Source organism: Neofelis nebulosa, chromosome 4, assembly GCF_028018385.1.
Source record: "Neofelis nebulosa isolate mNeoNeb1 chromosome 4, mNeoNeb1.pri, whole genome shotgun sequence".
NCBI classification, from domain to species: domain Eukaryota; kingdom Metazoa; phylum Chordata; class Mammalia; order Carnivora; family Felidae; genus Neofelis; species Neofelis nebulosa.
In genome coordinates, this window is record NC_080785.1 from 49,243,119 (window position 1) to 49,257,037 (window position 13,919).

A 13,919-nucleotide genomic window follows, 5' to 3' on the forward strand; every position below is an offset into this window, starting at 1 on the left:
TACTTTTACCACTGAGTTTTGTTTTGGTAAGAGCTTGCTTCTATTCAGGATGAGTTACCATAGGGACACCAGAGACAGCGTGATAAAGTAGAAACAGGACAAAAACCACAGAATATTGGGTGCAGGGTGTGGTTATGCCACTGGATGATGCTGGAAAGGCCACTCAACTTCTCTGTCTATAAAATGAAGATAGTAATATTTCCATGTTTACCTTACAGGGTTGCTATGAGGCTCCAATGATATCTGTATACAGAAGTCTTTGCAGTTTGGAAAGTGCCCCACTAATAGAAACTCATAGGATGATCATTCCCCTGCTGGCAAATCATCATGGTTTAGAGCCAGGACCAAGGGCCCAAAGCCTGGGTTCACATCCCAGCACATTTTGCCAGCTTCTGTGTTCTTCCCCAGTTACCTAACCTCTCAGTTTATTAGTAAAGGAGAGTAAGAATGGTATCTCCCTGGGGCGCCTAGGTGGCTTAGTCGGTTAAGTGTCCGACTTCGGCTCAGGTCATGATCTCACAGTTTGTGAGTTTGAGCCCCGTGTTGGGCTCTGTGCTGACAGCTCAGAGCCTCGAGCCTGCTTTGGATTCTGTGTCTCTTTCTCACTCTGCCCCTTCCCTGCTTTCTCTCTCTCTCTCTCTCTCTCTCTCTCTCTCCCTCCCTCTAAGATAAATAAACATTAAATTAAAAAAAAAATGGAATAGTATCTCCCTCATCAGACTGATGTGAGGATCAAATGAGAAAACATAAGATGCTTACCATAGTTTCTGCCATATATACAAGTGCTTAATTAATGTTAACCAGTTATTATTTGCTACCAGGTTATTTTAAGAAAGCAAATTGCTTTTAAAATGAGATCCATCACTCATATTAGTGATAGCATAGATTTCTGTTGCTGTTTTTGTTGTCATGGAATCTTACATAATTCCTACTCATCTGCATACTGGACAGTTTTTTCACAGCAGCGAGGGAGGAGGATTCTGAAAAAAGTGGCCACCTTGGCTCGGGCCATCATCATGTTTTGATCCCCAGCTACAGGGACACATGGCTTCTGGCATGATTCAAAAGCTAATGAGAGTTTCTTTAAAGTCAAACAGCATTTCCTGCCTCACCACAAAGCTTCTGAGAAGCAGACAGCCTATTCATTCACTGATTTTTTTTTTTTTTTAATTCCTGGACTTTTAGGAAGTGAAACTGGGGGTGATTAAAGCAAATAGGCAAATCGAAAAGCGGCATTTCTCAAGAGTGCCAGAGAGATGTTACCTGGAGACTGTCTTTTCATGTGTATAAACTTTCCAGGCAACTCCATATGGAGGCAGGCTTCTCTGTGATTTATCTGTTGGACAGTGGGTGGTCAAGGGGCACCGTAGGCAAACAGTTATCCAGCTCGATAATTAGGGAGGGGAAAGGCAAACACAAACACACCCAGGTTGACATTCAAAACAAAGTGGAGATTTGACCATGGATTGCTCACTATACCGCCCTAGCTCTTGTCTGCCAATCTGCCAGGAGGAAACTATGGGCCAAGAAGAGAAACGCTGTTAGTCATTTATCAGTACAGCTGACGAAAAAAGCACTATGCTGGGTAGAAACGTGAAGGTCTGCACGGGGAGGCCCATCTCTGCGTTTAAATGATGGCTTGATTTCCCTGAGCTTTTATTTGCTTTTGGCATCCTCACTTGTGAGACGAGGAAGTTGGGCAAGATCTTCACTAAGTACCCTCTGCCGCTGAAAGGCTTTGACTTTCCACCTTTATTTATTTTTTTTGTTTCATTCATTCATTGATGCATGATTTATGTATCCATTTAATAAATTGTAAACCTAACTAGAGATGATGTATTGACAAGTCGACAACCAAAATACAGCACAGCTAGTCTATCACAATGGAAGAAATAGCATTTCGTATTGACCCTTCTCAATTCCTAAGAGGGCGATGCTAATCTAACTTCTATTTTCTCAGTAACAGACATATTGCTTTTCTCTCAAGGAAAAAAAAAAAAAAAAGCCAGATGTTGTTTCCAGCTGTCCTTCGAAGAAGTCAAATGTAGTCAAGTACTCTTTATCAGCTTGTTACTTTGCTTAGCATTTTCCTTGTTTTACCCTCTCCTGAGCCCCACCCTTGCCCCTTACCCACCTCATTCCACCTCCATTTTCACTGCTACTGTTTGGTTCCTTCTCATTATTTTAATTCAACTCAACTCAACTAGTTAAATTCAGGTCTCACTCGTGGGGCCTTTCTCAGTACAAGGAGCTTACACGATGCAAAGATTATCCTCAAGGAGATCCCAATTAATTGAGCAGTGGGGGGACACACATGTAAAGTAAGAAACATCAAGATAAAAAATGTGTTTGGAGGACATTAAAAATTTTTTTTAAAGGGGCACCTGGGTGGCTCAGTCGGTTAAGTGTCCAACTTCAGCTCAGGTCATGATCTCACAGTTTGTGAGTTCAAACCCCGCATGGGGCTCTGTGCTGAAAGCTCAGAGCCTGGAGCCTGATTTGGATTCTGTGTGTCTCCTTCTCTGCCTCTCACCCGCAGGTGTTCTGTCTCTCTCTGTCTCTCAAAATAAATAAACATTAAATAAAATAAATTAAAAAATGTGTTTGGAGAAAGAGGCAGGGAAGCTGAACCAGTCAGCGAGACCACAGAGCTCTGGTTAAACAAAGGGGCACATCCCAAACTGCCAACCACTCCTCATCTTTCCCAGGTAATCTGGACGTCTACACTATCCCTGGCATCCTTATCTCCCATTTGTACGTAAACATAAATTAACCCCAATGAATTTGATGTCATCTGCTGGTTACTGTTATCTGGAAGCTGTATGATCTGGAAGCTGTGTGATATTCTTTTTTTTTTATTTAACATTTCTAAGTTTATTTATTTTGAGAGAGACAGAGAGAGTGCAAGCAGGGGAGGGGCAGAGAGAGAGGAGAGAGAGAATCTCAAGCAGGCTCTGTAGGGTCAGCGCAGAGCCCGATGCAGGGCTTGAACTCACAAAACTGTGAGATCATGACCTGAGCTGAATCAGAAGTTAGATGCTTAACCGACTGGGCTACCCAGGCACCCCCTGTATGATATTCTTATCTAAAGGGTCAATATTGTGATGAAGAAGCTTTGTCATTGGAGCCTGTGGTGTTAGCCTTCACTATGTGCTGTGTTTCTGGGCCAGTTTTTTAACCACTTGGAGCTTCAGTTATCTCAACTAGGAAATGGGGACAACAGCCCTGTCACGGTGCTGTCCTGAGGGCAAAATCCGATCACAGCTGTACATACATACATTCTCCTTAGTATCAACACTCCCTGGACTTCCCTAACCCTGTTCAAACTGAAGGTGAATTCCAGACAGAGTGGCCACAGCCCTCTCCAGAGAGTTTCTATGTCACCCTTCATTTTAGTTGGTTTCAGTACAGTAATCATCTCAACATTACTGAGACACAGGACAGGCATACGGACAACTTCCCCCCACCCCCTTATTTAGCTTCCAGTCTCATTATTGGTGGAAAGAAAGAAAGAAAGAAAGAAAGAAAGAAAGAAAGAAAGAAAACAAACCTCTTTTAAAGCTAGATAGGATTGGTCTCATTCTCACAAATAGAAATGAACACAAATCTACGTAACTCTAAGAACACCATATTCACACCACGACAGAATCAGTCACACCCAGAAGAGTCTGGAAATGTGTCCCTGTCTGGTTTAAATGCCCCCTACCCTTTCTATCTCCTTCTTTCTCCCCTTTTCCATTTCTATCTGCTTAACCCCCTCATTTTCTCCCTTTCCCCTGTGAATGTCAAAAAAGTCCATCAGGTATCCAGTGGATTTCCTTTCTAGCAGACCCCATTTTCATGGAAGACACCCACAGATCTCAGGGATCTAAGAACCTGTTGTTTGGGTGGCTGGAAAGATGGAAAGCTCTCACAGCTTTGAGTCTGCTCTGACCCCCAAAACAAAATCCAATATGCATATATTCACTTGTTTGTTGGCTTAATTCTTCAGCAAAAGAATCCATAAAACTCAATTATAATCTGCCAGATTATGACAAAACCATCTTGGACAGATGTGACTTCAGTACACTGAAGTCCAGAGCTTGAGACCAATATACATTAAGTGAAAAGAAGGGCACTGTACTTCTTGATTTGGATGTCCCAGATTAACACACTCTACAGCTTGTTGGGGACACCGATATTGCTCTCTTCCACAATACAAATGGCCAGTTTACTGAGCAATCACTAGTCAGACAGCTTCCAACAAAGCCGTATAGTTAAAGCAATCCTGTCTTAATCTTTTGTCCACCTCCAGGACCTCCAAGCGTCACCAGAGATGCAGGATGATGGCTTTTGTCAGTGGCCAATAGAGAATGTGAAATAGACACTGTGACACTGCTGTCCCCCGGAGAATAAGGCATGCAGTGTTGTGGTGTGGACGACGGCTCCCTCGCAGCTCTCTGGTTTCTCATGTGCTCTGAGAACACACCCCGCAGAGTGCATTCATCACAATAGCCCATGTGTGACCTTTGGAAAAGTCCTTGAAAACAGTGAAACAGGAGTCTGAGTTGAAATCTGGAATCCATTCCCGTCTTACACAGGAAGAAAATTAGGCATAGAACAACAAAGCCCATAGTTCAGAGAAACCTGGGGAGGCTCTGGCTGACATTAAAATCGTGGAAGTTTTTTTTTTTTTCTCCATTACTTTGTCTTTCGTAAAAGCTTTTCATCTGAGCAGCCCAAAGCTGCTAGAAAATACTGTATGGTTAGTAGACGGCAATAACTGGCTTCTCCAGTGAATAAAGAAGGCAGAATAAGAATAGAGATGCTGAGTAATGCATTAAAAGCCAATTACTACACACTTTTCCAGGCTACTAAGTAAATGCTATTCCCCCAAATGTAAGTGGCTACCATTTCCCCCTTTGGAATAATGGATCGGTGATCATGGCGTTAGGGCTGGGAGGTTAGGACAGAGAGAAAAAAAAAACTGTGCTCCCTAAGCCCTAACCCCATGATGGAATTCATTAGCCCAGACATCATGGATCTGGAAATATTCATCCACTTAGAGCATGAATCAGCAGAGTTGTGTGCTTGCTCAGTAAATTTAACTCGACAAACATTTGTGGGCTAACACTCTTTTATAGGTACAGACCAATTTCCTTTTGTCCCTGGCTGATATTATTCACGATAATTGGCCATATCATATGCTCTTATTTCGTACGTATATACGATTATCAACCCGTACTCCCTCTGGAAGCATTCTCCTTCTTTGCCAGTAAGAAGAGAAGGGTAGGACATTTCTGAGTCAAGTGGTGGCATATAATCCAGTGAAAATCAATTGGCAGGGAAATTTGGTTTGGAACTGTGTGTAAGAATCCACCTAAAGTTTGTCTGGGAGGTCCCTCAAAAGGGTTACAGACCCTGAACCAAACAAGATGATTCAGAAGTAATCCAGCTGGGGGAATAGCATCGGATGCTCAGACCTAGAACACTTATTCATACATATGAATAAGTGAATTTTGTTCTTTTCTTAAGTACCTTCACAGTTCATTTTTTATTTTCCTTAAAAAAAAAAAAAAAAAAAGTAAATGGCATTACTCCGGTCTCCAAAACAGATGCCAGTTTGAACTTTACTCTGCCAGCAAGTATTTGGTTTGGCACTGCAGGGCTGGAGCTGAAAAAATATTTGCCGATTCCAAAAAGATTTAACGAGCTTTGCTGAAGATGCCGGTGCCATTTGGCATGTCACCGGGGCTGTGGCACGGCAAAGAGAACTCTCTTAACCACAGATTTTATTTGCCCAAGGTAGCCAACGCTGGGGATTCAGGCGCTTCCTTGAATCAAGAAGCTGAAAGACAAATGAGTAAAGTTTCCAAGAGAAAAGTGACCAAAGCAGGCATTAAAAACAACAACAACAACAACAACAACAACAACAACAACAACAACAAAAAAACCTTGCTGCCATTGAAAATGAAGCCAGTAGGTTTTGATGGCTAATTTTCAGAACTGTCAATAACATCTTCATACCAGCCATCAGACACGGTCTCCGACACTATCAGTCAGGAAACCAAATAAATCTCTAACTTGTAGCAAAGCTATTCTTATCCAATATCAGACACTAAAAACTTTGCTACAGTGTATTTTGTTGCCATCTGATAGCCTCCTAATTGTGGAGTCAGAGTTTAACTACATGAAAACTGAATGACCTACTTCAAGTATCTGTACAACCAGCAAATTTACTTTATGGTGCAAAGACAGACATGCATTGCTTTTATTAATATTTAATAGAATACCATGCATAAATCTTTCCCTGTGATTGGAAAGACTGACCTTACTGCACATAAATCTCATATGTTAAAAGCCACTGGAGGTTGTCACCCGAAATCATGTATTTCAGTAAGAGGTGCAGTTACCCTGCAGGAAAACAAGGCTGTGGTCCTCTGAGTTAACGTCACATCTGACAACTATAATAAAAAATGAAAAATATTTCCGTACCAGTGTGTGCTGAAAAATCACATGTCTGTTTTCACGGATGTGGGGACAGGAAGAGTGGCACTGAAACTGTGACCACCTTGAAGAAGAGAAACTCTGGATTGTTTTCGTTAATTTCACATTATGAGAAAACATGCATATACTTGGGTGTATCCCACCTCAACTCCTATGGATCTCCCCAAACTTCTAAATGTCCTTTTCACTAAGGCCATGAGCCGATTCAATGCTTGTTCCATGGTCACCTGATGCCAAGCTTCAATAATAAATATCCTCAAAGAGCGAGCCAAGCTCTGTCCTGCTTTTCCACAGAAAAGACCTTTTCACCAAAAACAACGACGGAGCCATCTACCTAACTTAACTGAAATGTGGAAGTCGGAGTAGAAGTCAAAAGACAAAGCCGCGAAACAACAGAAGGATGATGATAATTGTTATTTACCATTTTGGCTTCTGAATGCATTGGCTGGACTTGGGGAGAAGCACAGGGGTTGCTGAGATTTGGACCTTGCATTCCCAGGAGGTTGGAGTTCACTGACATTTGTCTCTCCATCTAAGAGAAAGGAAAGCAACAGAATCAGAGTCTGAGAAAAGCAGTCTAGGTCACAGACAAAGCTGCATTTCTCTTTCAAGTGGGTCATTTAGAAGCTCTGTGAATAACTCTGGAGAGAGACTGTGCTTTGGGGAAGGTAAGCAACGCACTTCTGAGCCTCAAACTCAAGGACATCAAAGAACTAATCCAAAGCCAGGCCTTCTATCAGAGATGCCCCATGCCAACCAGAACCATGTCGTCATGGTACGTTTACAAATAAAAGTATGGACTATTTCCACTTTTGCAAACCCTCCAACTGCCACTAGTCATGCTTCTTTTTATAACTGGGAAGAATAATGTATGCACAGAAAAGCACTGGAAAGATACCCACCAAATGGTTATCTCAGGTTATCCATGGCTTCCCCTCCCCCGCCTCCTTCAGTTTTATGCAAAAACATGCATCATTTTAGCAATAAGAAAAACACTAAATTAATTTAAAAAGTAATGCTCCCAAATACAGTGGATCTTCCTGGCCCCGTAACTCATAAGCACAATTAAGATGACTAACAGGTATTTGAGCTGCTGTCCGGGCACAACTTCCCTTCCCTGTAAATCTAGTCACAGCCCTACATAGCAGCAGCTTCTGGCCTTACGGCAGGGCTAGGACCTGGGGTGGGTGAAGAAAGCAGCTGAGGGCACTCTATGACACGTGACTGACCCCTCCAACCTTGTCCCCCCGGCCTGCCATCGGGTCTACAATTAACGTCATTCAAGTACCTGCATGAGTTGTGGCATTTTTGTCTCCAGGGTGTCCCTGGTAAAGAGTAAATACAACCAGATCTCTCTTTCAGTTGGGAAAGGGTGTGTCTGATTGATTTTTTTTTTTTGGTCTAGTAGAAATTTAGCACTTTTCAAAGAACTCGAGTAAAGCAAGTACACTTAATACTCAAATCACACAGAGAATAATTAGAGTTTCCTCAAGAGGAAAAAGCAAATTCTTCAATGCAAAAGTTCTTCCACTTGTCAAAGGATGGATAGAAAACAACGGTCAGAAATTTCAGGAAACCCAGGGGCACCTGGATGGCTCAGTCAGTTGAGGGTCCAACTCTTTTTTTTTTTTTTTAACATTTATTTATTTTTGAGACAGAGAGAGACAGAGCATGAACGGGGGAGGGTCAGAGAGAGGGAGACACAGAATCTGAAACAGGGTCCAGGCTCTGAGCTGTCAGCACAGAGCCCGACGCCGGGCTCGAACTCACGGACCACGAGATCATGACCTGAGCCAAAGTCGGCCGCTTAACCGACTGAGCCACCCAGGCGCCCCGAGGGTCCAACTCTTGATTTCAGCTCAGGTCATGATCCCAGGGTTGTGGGATTGAGTCTCGCGTCAGGCTCCGTGCTGAGTGTCGGGCTTACTTAAGATCCTCTCTCTCCTTCTGCTCCTCTCCCCTACTCTCTCTCTCTCTCTCTCTCTCTCTCTCTCACACACACACACACACACACACACACACACACAAAACAAATAAATAAAAAATTAAAAAAAGAATTTCAGAGAATCTGGTTTCTGCTCAAAGTCAGCTGTGGTAGTCTTGGAAAATACAGAGTTCTTTATCACTGGAACTCTTCCAAGAGTGGAGGACAGAAACCTCACAGACAAGAGTGGAGAGTCAAAGTTGAGGTAAATGCCCCCTTAGGGTCCCTGCCATCCTTGAGTTCCATCCCTTCAATCCCTGCTGGGTCTGCCCAGGCGCGGGACTGTAGTTACAACAGTGTGTGGAGTAATGGAGGTGCTCACTAAATGACATGAGTGACGGGCAGACAGTCCCTGTCCCAGCAAAGTACCATTAGCTGTACCTGAGCCTGAAAGAACATACCAGTTATCTGGCAGTGGACGGTGGTGTGAAACTGCTTCAAAAGGAGCTATCTGGTGAAGAATTTTCTATACATTCTAGAGCATGCCAGCAAAAACTTCTGAGGCCTTAGCAATTCGGTAAAATAACATGTTCACTCTCACATACGCCCTGAGTCTCCAGGTAGCCTGGGTATTTTATTTTTTTATGATTGTTTTTGTAATTCTGGTAAAATACGTGTATCATAAAATATACCATTTTAACTATGTTTAAGCGTGCAGTTCAGTGCTATTAAGTACATCCATGTACTCTGACCAGTAACTCATGAAGATTGCTCCACAAAATGCTTATTACTTATAACAGCCCCTTCCAGAGGCTGGAGGATAGAAGACTTGGAAAGGCATTTGGCAATTCCAACGGGGGACCTTCACCTGGAGGGACATCAAGTCCAAATGAGCTTTTGCTTTCACTTTCCCAGAAGGAAGGTCATGGAGAAGTACAAATGATTATCCGAAAGCTTCCAAGCTACTATCCATCAGGTACTACGAGGACGTGAGAGCAGCTTACTTGTAGCCTCGGGTTTCCCCCTTTGTGGAAAAGTTACAGTCTGTGACTATTTCTACTCCATGACTCACAAATTCAACAGCATGTTGAAAACAGGCTGATTTCTCTACCTAAAAAAAAAACACAAAAACTGCATTTTTCCACCTTAGTGATTATAAGGGCTCAGCAAGAGCCTCTTCAAGACAACTATTTGGTGCTTATACTAATAAGGCTCTGCCCCACAAGTGTGCTCGGGTGAGGCGACTAGAATCAAGAAGTCAGAAGATGGGAGTGGTTTGCTGAATACTAAGCAACGTTTACAATTGCAGGTAAAACATCCAGAAAAAGGTTTTTACCTTTTTTTTTGGGGGGGGGGAGTAGGCTTCTCCTTTCCCCCAGAAACAAATCAGAAAACGGGAGCTCAAATGTCCACAGGTCACTGGGCTTTTGTAATGACACAGGAGGGTTCCTCTTCCCAAATTATGTCAACATTTGATGTTCAAGGTAGGAATTCACAATACAATGAAATCCTGCCTTGTTGTTCACCACATCCCCAGGATCTAGCACAGCCCTTGACCCACAGCAGGTGTCAGCAAAAGTCTGGGGAACGAGTGAATCAATCCCTGAACAGAGGCATCATTTTCCTTCTGACCGAGGACCTTGTGAGATGTGGGGTCTGGCAGTGTGCGCTACATGTGAGTTCAGAATCTTAACCTTCACCGACAGACAGGCTGATCTTTTACACCAAGGGAATCGTGGTTTCCCAGGGCAGGAACTCTAGGGGAAGACTATGCTTTCAAGTGCCAAAATCTTGGGACGCCTGGGCAGCTCAGTCGGTTAAGTGTCTGACTTCAGCTCAGGTCATGATGTCATGGTTCGTGAGTTCAAGCCCCGTGTTGGGCTCTGTGCTGACAGCTTGGAGCCTGGAGCCTGCTTCGGATTCTGTGTCTCCCTCTCTCGCTGCTCTTCCCCTGCTCATGCTCTGTCTCTCTCTCCTTGAAAAATAAATAAGCATTTTTTTAAAAAATGCCAAAATCTTAGGACAGGAGCAGGAGACTTGATAACAAGGAAGAGTAGGCCTAGATTTCTAGAACCAGGGACTCGCAAAGTATCTTTTCTTAGCGATTTTATGATCGTTTTTATTAGTTACATTAGTGTCACTCTAAAACCAAGGTTTCTCAGCCTCAGCGCTGTTGACCTATTGGGCCCAAATAAATAATTTTTTTGTGGGGGCTGTCCTGTGCCTGGTAGAATGTTTAACATCATCCCTGGCCTCTCCCTACTGACCCCAGTAGCACCCTTTCCCCAGTTGTGATGGAGCAGCAGGATCTCCAGACATTTCCAAATATCCCCTGTGGGAGACAATCGCCCCCAGTCGAGAATCAGTGCTCTAGACTGATACTGTTGTCATGGCAGCTGTCTGCGTCAGGGACAAGTGCTTGGGAACTCGTGTGGGGATAGCATCCCTGACTTGCTGTCTACACTGGCTCTTGATCATGCACCTGATCTTTTACTTCTATTCTGAAGCACCAACAGGAGGTCACGGTGTACAATGACGTGACGTGGGGGAACCAGTGCGAGACGCCTGTTCTCTGCGCTCCCTGAGCCCGTGTCCCACCTTTGTCCCTGGAAATGGTACGGTTTACTCAAGTGGGACAAAAAGGTCACCGCAGTGGCATTTGTCTAGTTAATGGATGGAATTTATGAAAGGAAACTAACGTTGGACAAGAGGGATTTACAGTCTACACGAAGACAGCTTGTGGTGGGGTTCTTGGCGCGGCTGGCTGGGTTGAATAAAACCTGGGATAATGGCCTTGGTGCCACTGTTGTCCCTCCCCTAAAGATGCTTACGGTGAGCAACGCAGGTAAAGTGTGTCAACTCATCTGTTCCTTCTGGCCCGCTTTTGCAAAGACTCTTTCTAGCCAGGACCATCCAATACTTGTAGTAGGCAGGTCCATTTCTCTGAATTTGGGCCTCCACACTCCTGCCCCCCGCGCCACCTCCACCTAGAGAAACCAGCCAACTGCTCAACCTTCGAGAATCTGAGCTGCTCGGCGCAAGTTGCGATGGGGTTTGTCACAGCTGTGTGACATTAGGCGGCTGCCTTCAACTTCTTACCCTTTAGCTTTTCGCCTGTAGGATGAGCACGTCAATAACTACCGCGACCCCATTCCCACAGGATTGCGATGCCAGCAACGTGAAGTGACAAATGTAGACAATTTCTTAAAAATGCCCAAATGCTCTGCCAGGCATTGTTGATACTGGTGCGGAAGGGTTTTCGTTGAGTTGTCATATCACCTCTAGGGCTCTGAAAAACTCCTGTGGCCCCAGGAATAACGACACCAACCATGCTCCCCGAATTACAAAGCCAGGGAGGATGAAGAAAGACAGGGAGGGGATCCCGTGGAAGGAGAGCAAGGTTTGCTCTGGAATAGTCTGTATGTCCCTTCTAGGCGAATGCGTTGTTTTCAGAGGTGGGGGGTATAATATAATGATTAAGTGTAGACTCTAGAGTCATACCGCCTGGATTTAAATCCAGACGCTCCATCACTTACTAACTGTGACCTTCGGCCAGTGCCTCAGTTTTCTCGTCTGTAAAATGGAGGTAATAACAAGGCGTCCCTCGCGGGTTTGTTGTGACGGTGAAAGCAGAGAATGTACATACCATGCAGGAGGTGACGGGGTGGGTTTAAAACTCCGTGATGCTGCCTCTCAGCCAAGTAAGCTACCTGCCTTACTCTTCTCATTCGAACAAAGGGGAATAGAAATAGTACGTACCTGACAGGATTGTTCCATGTGTTGATGAAATGGTTACGGGGGGGACTAACACACCCCATAAATGCTGTGAGCATGCTTAGTAGAACATGATACCCAGGACTACATATTAGCAGGCATTATGTACCACCATCATTACTTTTATCATGATAATTGTTACTCTGAGTCCTGGCTAGACCACTCCCTGGTGAGTTAGAGACACTCTGTATATAGCCCACGCTATACAGTCTTTGGGCGAGTCATAAAACACTGTGCCCTTGAACAAATTCCATTCCCTGGGTGTGGCAAGCTCGCTCGCCCGCAGGAAGATGGGGCCAGGCCTCACTAGGAGAGCACTGAAGGACAGGAAAGCCAGCAAGACACCTAGCGACAGACAACCGGGCACTCTACCCAAAGTAGCACACAGCTCTCAACTCTTCATCCAGAAGCAGCCACTCTCTTCCCAGCTTAGAGCTCAGCTTTTCTTTAGTGCCTTCAAAAGAGCAGGATTCGGTGGAAGCAAGAAGCACTTACTGGCATCGAGACGGCAGAGGATCCCGGCATTGTTGGGTTGGGCAGGGTCCCAGGCATGGAGGCTGGCATGGGCTGTCTCTGTCTGTTGTGGAGATGTAGCAGAGAAGATAGAGAGCCTGGGACAGGCCTGGTAACACAGACAAAAAGCAGACATTATTCCTGATGCCTTGGGGCAGGGGATTCACTGCCTGTGTCCAGAACCAGCGGGGACAACACCATTACATGAGCAACAGATCAGATCCTCTGGTGGGAACCACATAATTGAGGATATTAGGGAAATAATAACAAATAAAACACAAGCCTGGCTTCCTCTGCTGCTTCCTAGTTAATACATCAAATTCCACTTCATTTCCTGACCTCTGTTATCTAACTCCTGTTCAATAGTCAACAAGTCGGTAAATCTCCTACAACTCCTGCTTCTTAGGGAAGGGACTTGGGGGCGAAATCCTGTGTTTTGCTCAGAATTCTCTGCCCTTTGGGAGGATCTTAGACCCTGAGATCTGTGTGCGTTTGTTTTATCCACACTCTCTTAAGCCTCTGCCTGGAAGCCCTCCCGGCTTTGTACGGAACATACTTGCACCGTCTGGATTTGAATAGCCAACTTTAGTCATGAACTCCCAATAGAAATCTGTTTTGACTTTTTCATAATTCTCCAGCGTGGGTGGAAAAAACAAAAAAACAAAAACAAAAAACAAAGCCAGGATCAAGGAACCAAGGGAACAAGACTGAGGTTCATGCCACTATAGCTGGCCTTTTTTGGGCAAGTCCTGAGCCCAGCCCCCAATTACCAATCCCTCATTTTATAATAACTGGAGGTGTTAGGATGTTTGACAGAAACTGATTTTGGCCTGACCTGCAGAACTCGGGTAAGCATTCCTCGGGGGAGTACACGGTTTGAGCTTTTGCTTCAATTTGTCTGAGAACAAAATTTTTTCAGGAACTCAAATGGATTTAATGAGCCAGGGAATGTGTGGCTGAGGGAAAAAGGAAATTATTTGTGTTTATGAAAAATGGCAAATAAGTGACCTCCTCAGCTAAATTCTCAATCTCCTGATACTTTTGCCCCAGGGAGCTCTATAAATGTCAAACAGTTAAATTAAAGATTTAATGAATAAAACAAAACAAATAAATAAACAAACACCCCCCCCCCAGGACCTCTGAGGCCCCCATGTTAAGACACCTTATCCTGAATGCCACGAAAGAAGCTTCTGCTTCCAGAATTAATGCATTTTCTTAAAAA

General features: G+C 44.2%; 1 protein-coding gene across 6 annotated transcripts in view; it reads right to left on the bottom strand.

The window, feature by feature from the left end:
• Positions 1 to 13,919, bottom strand: part of CREB5 (cAMP responsive element binding protein 5) — a 401,242-nt gene that overhangs the window by 89,138 nt on the left and 298,185 nt on the right. For all 6 annotated transcript variants that reach the window (XM_058724736.1, XM_058724737.1, XM_058724740.1 and 3 more), the window contains 2 exons: positions 12,680 to 12,806; positions 6,908 to 7,018 (listed from right to left, as the gene is read on the bottom strand). In XM_058724736.1, the coding sequence (XP_058580719.1) occupies positions 6,908 to 7,018; positions 12,680 to 12,806 (238 nt within the window). The remainder of the gene's footprint in view (positions 1 to 6,907; positions 7,019 to 12,679; positions 12,807 to 13,919) is intronic.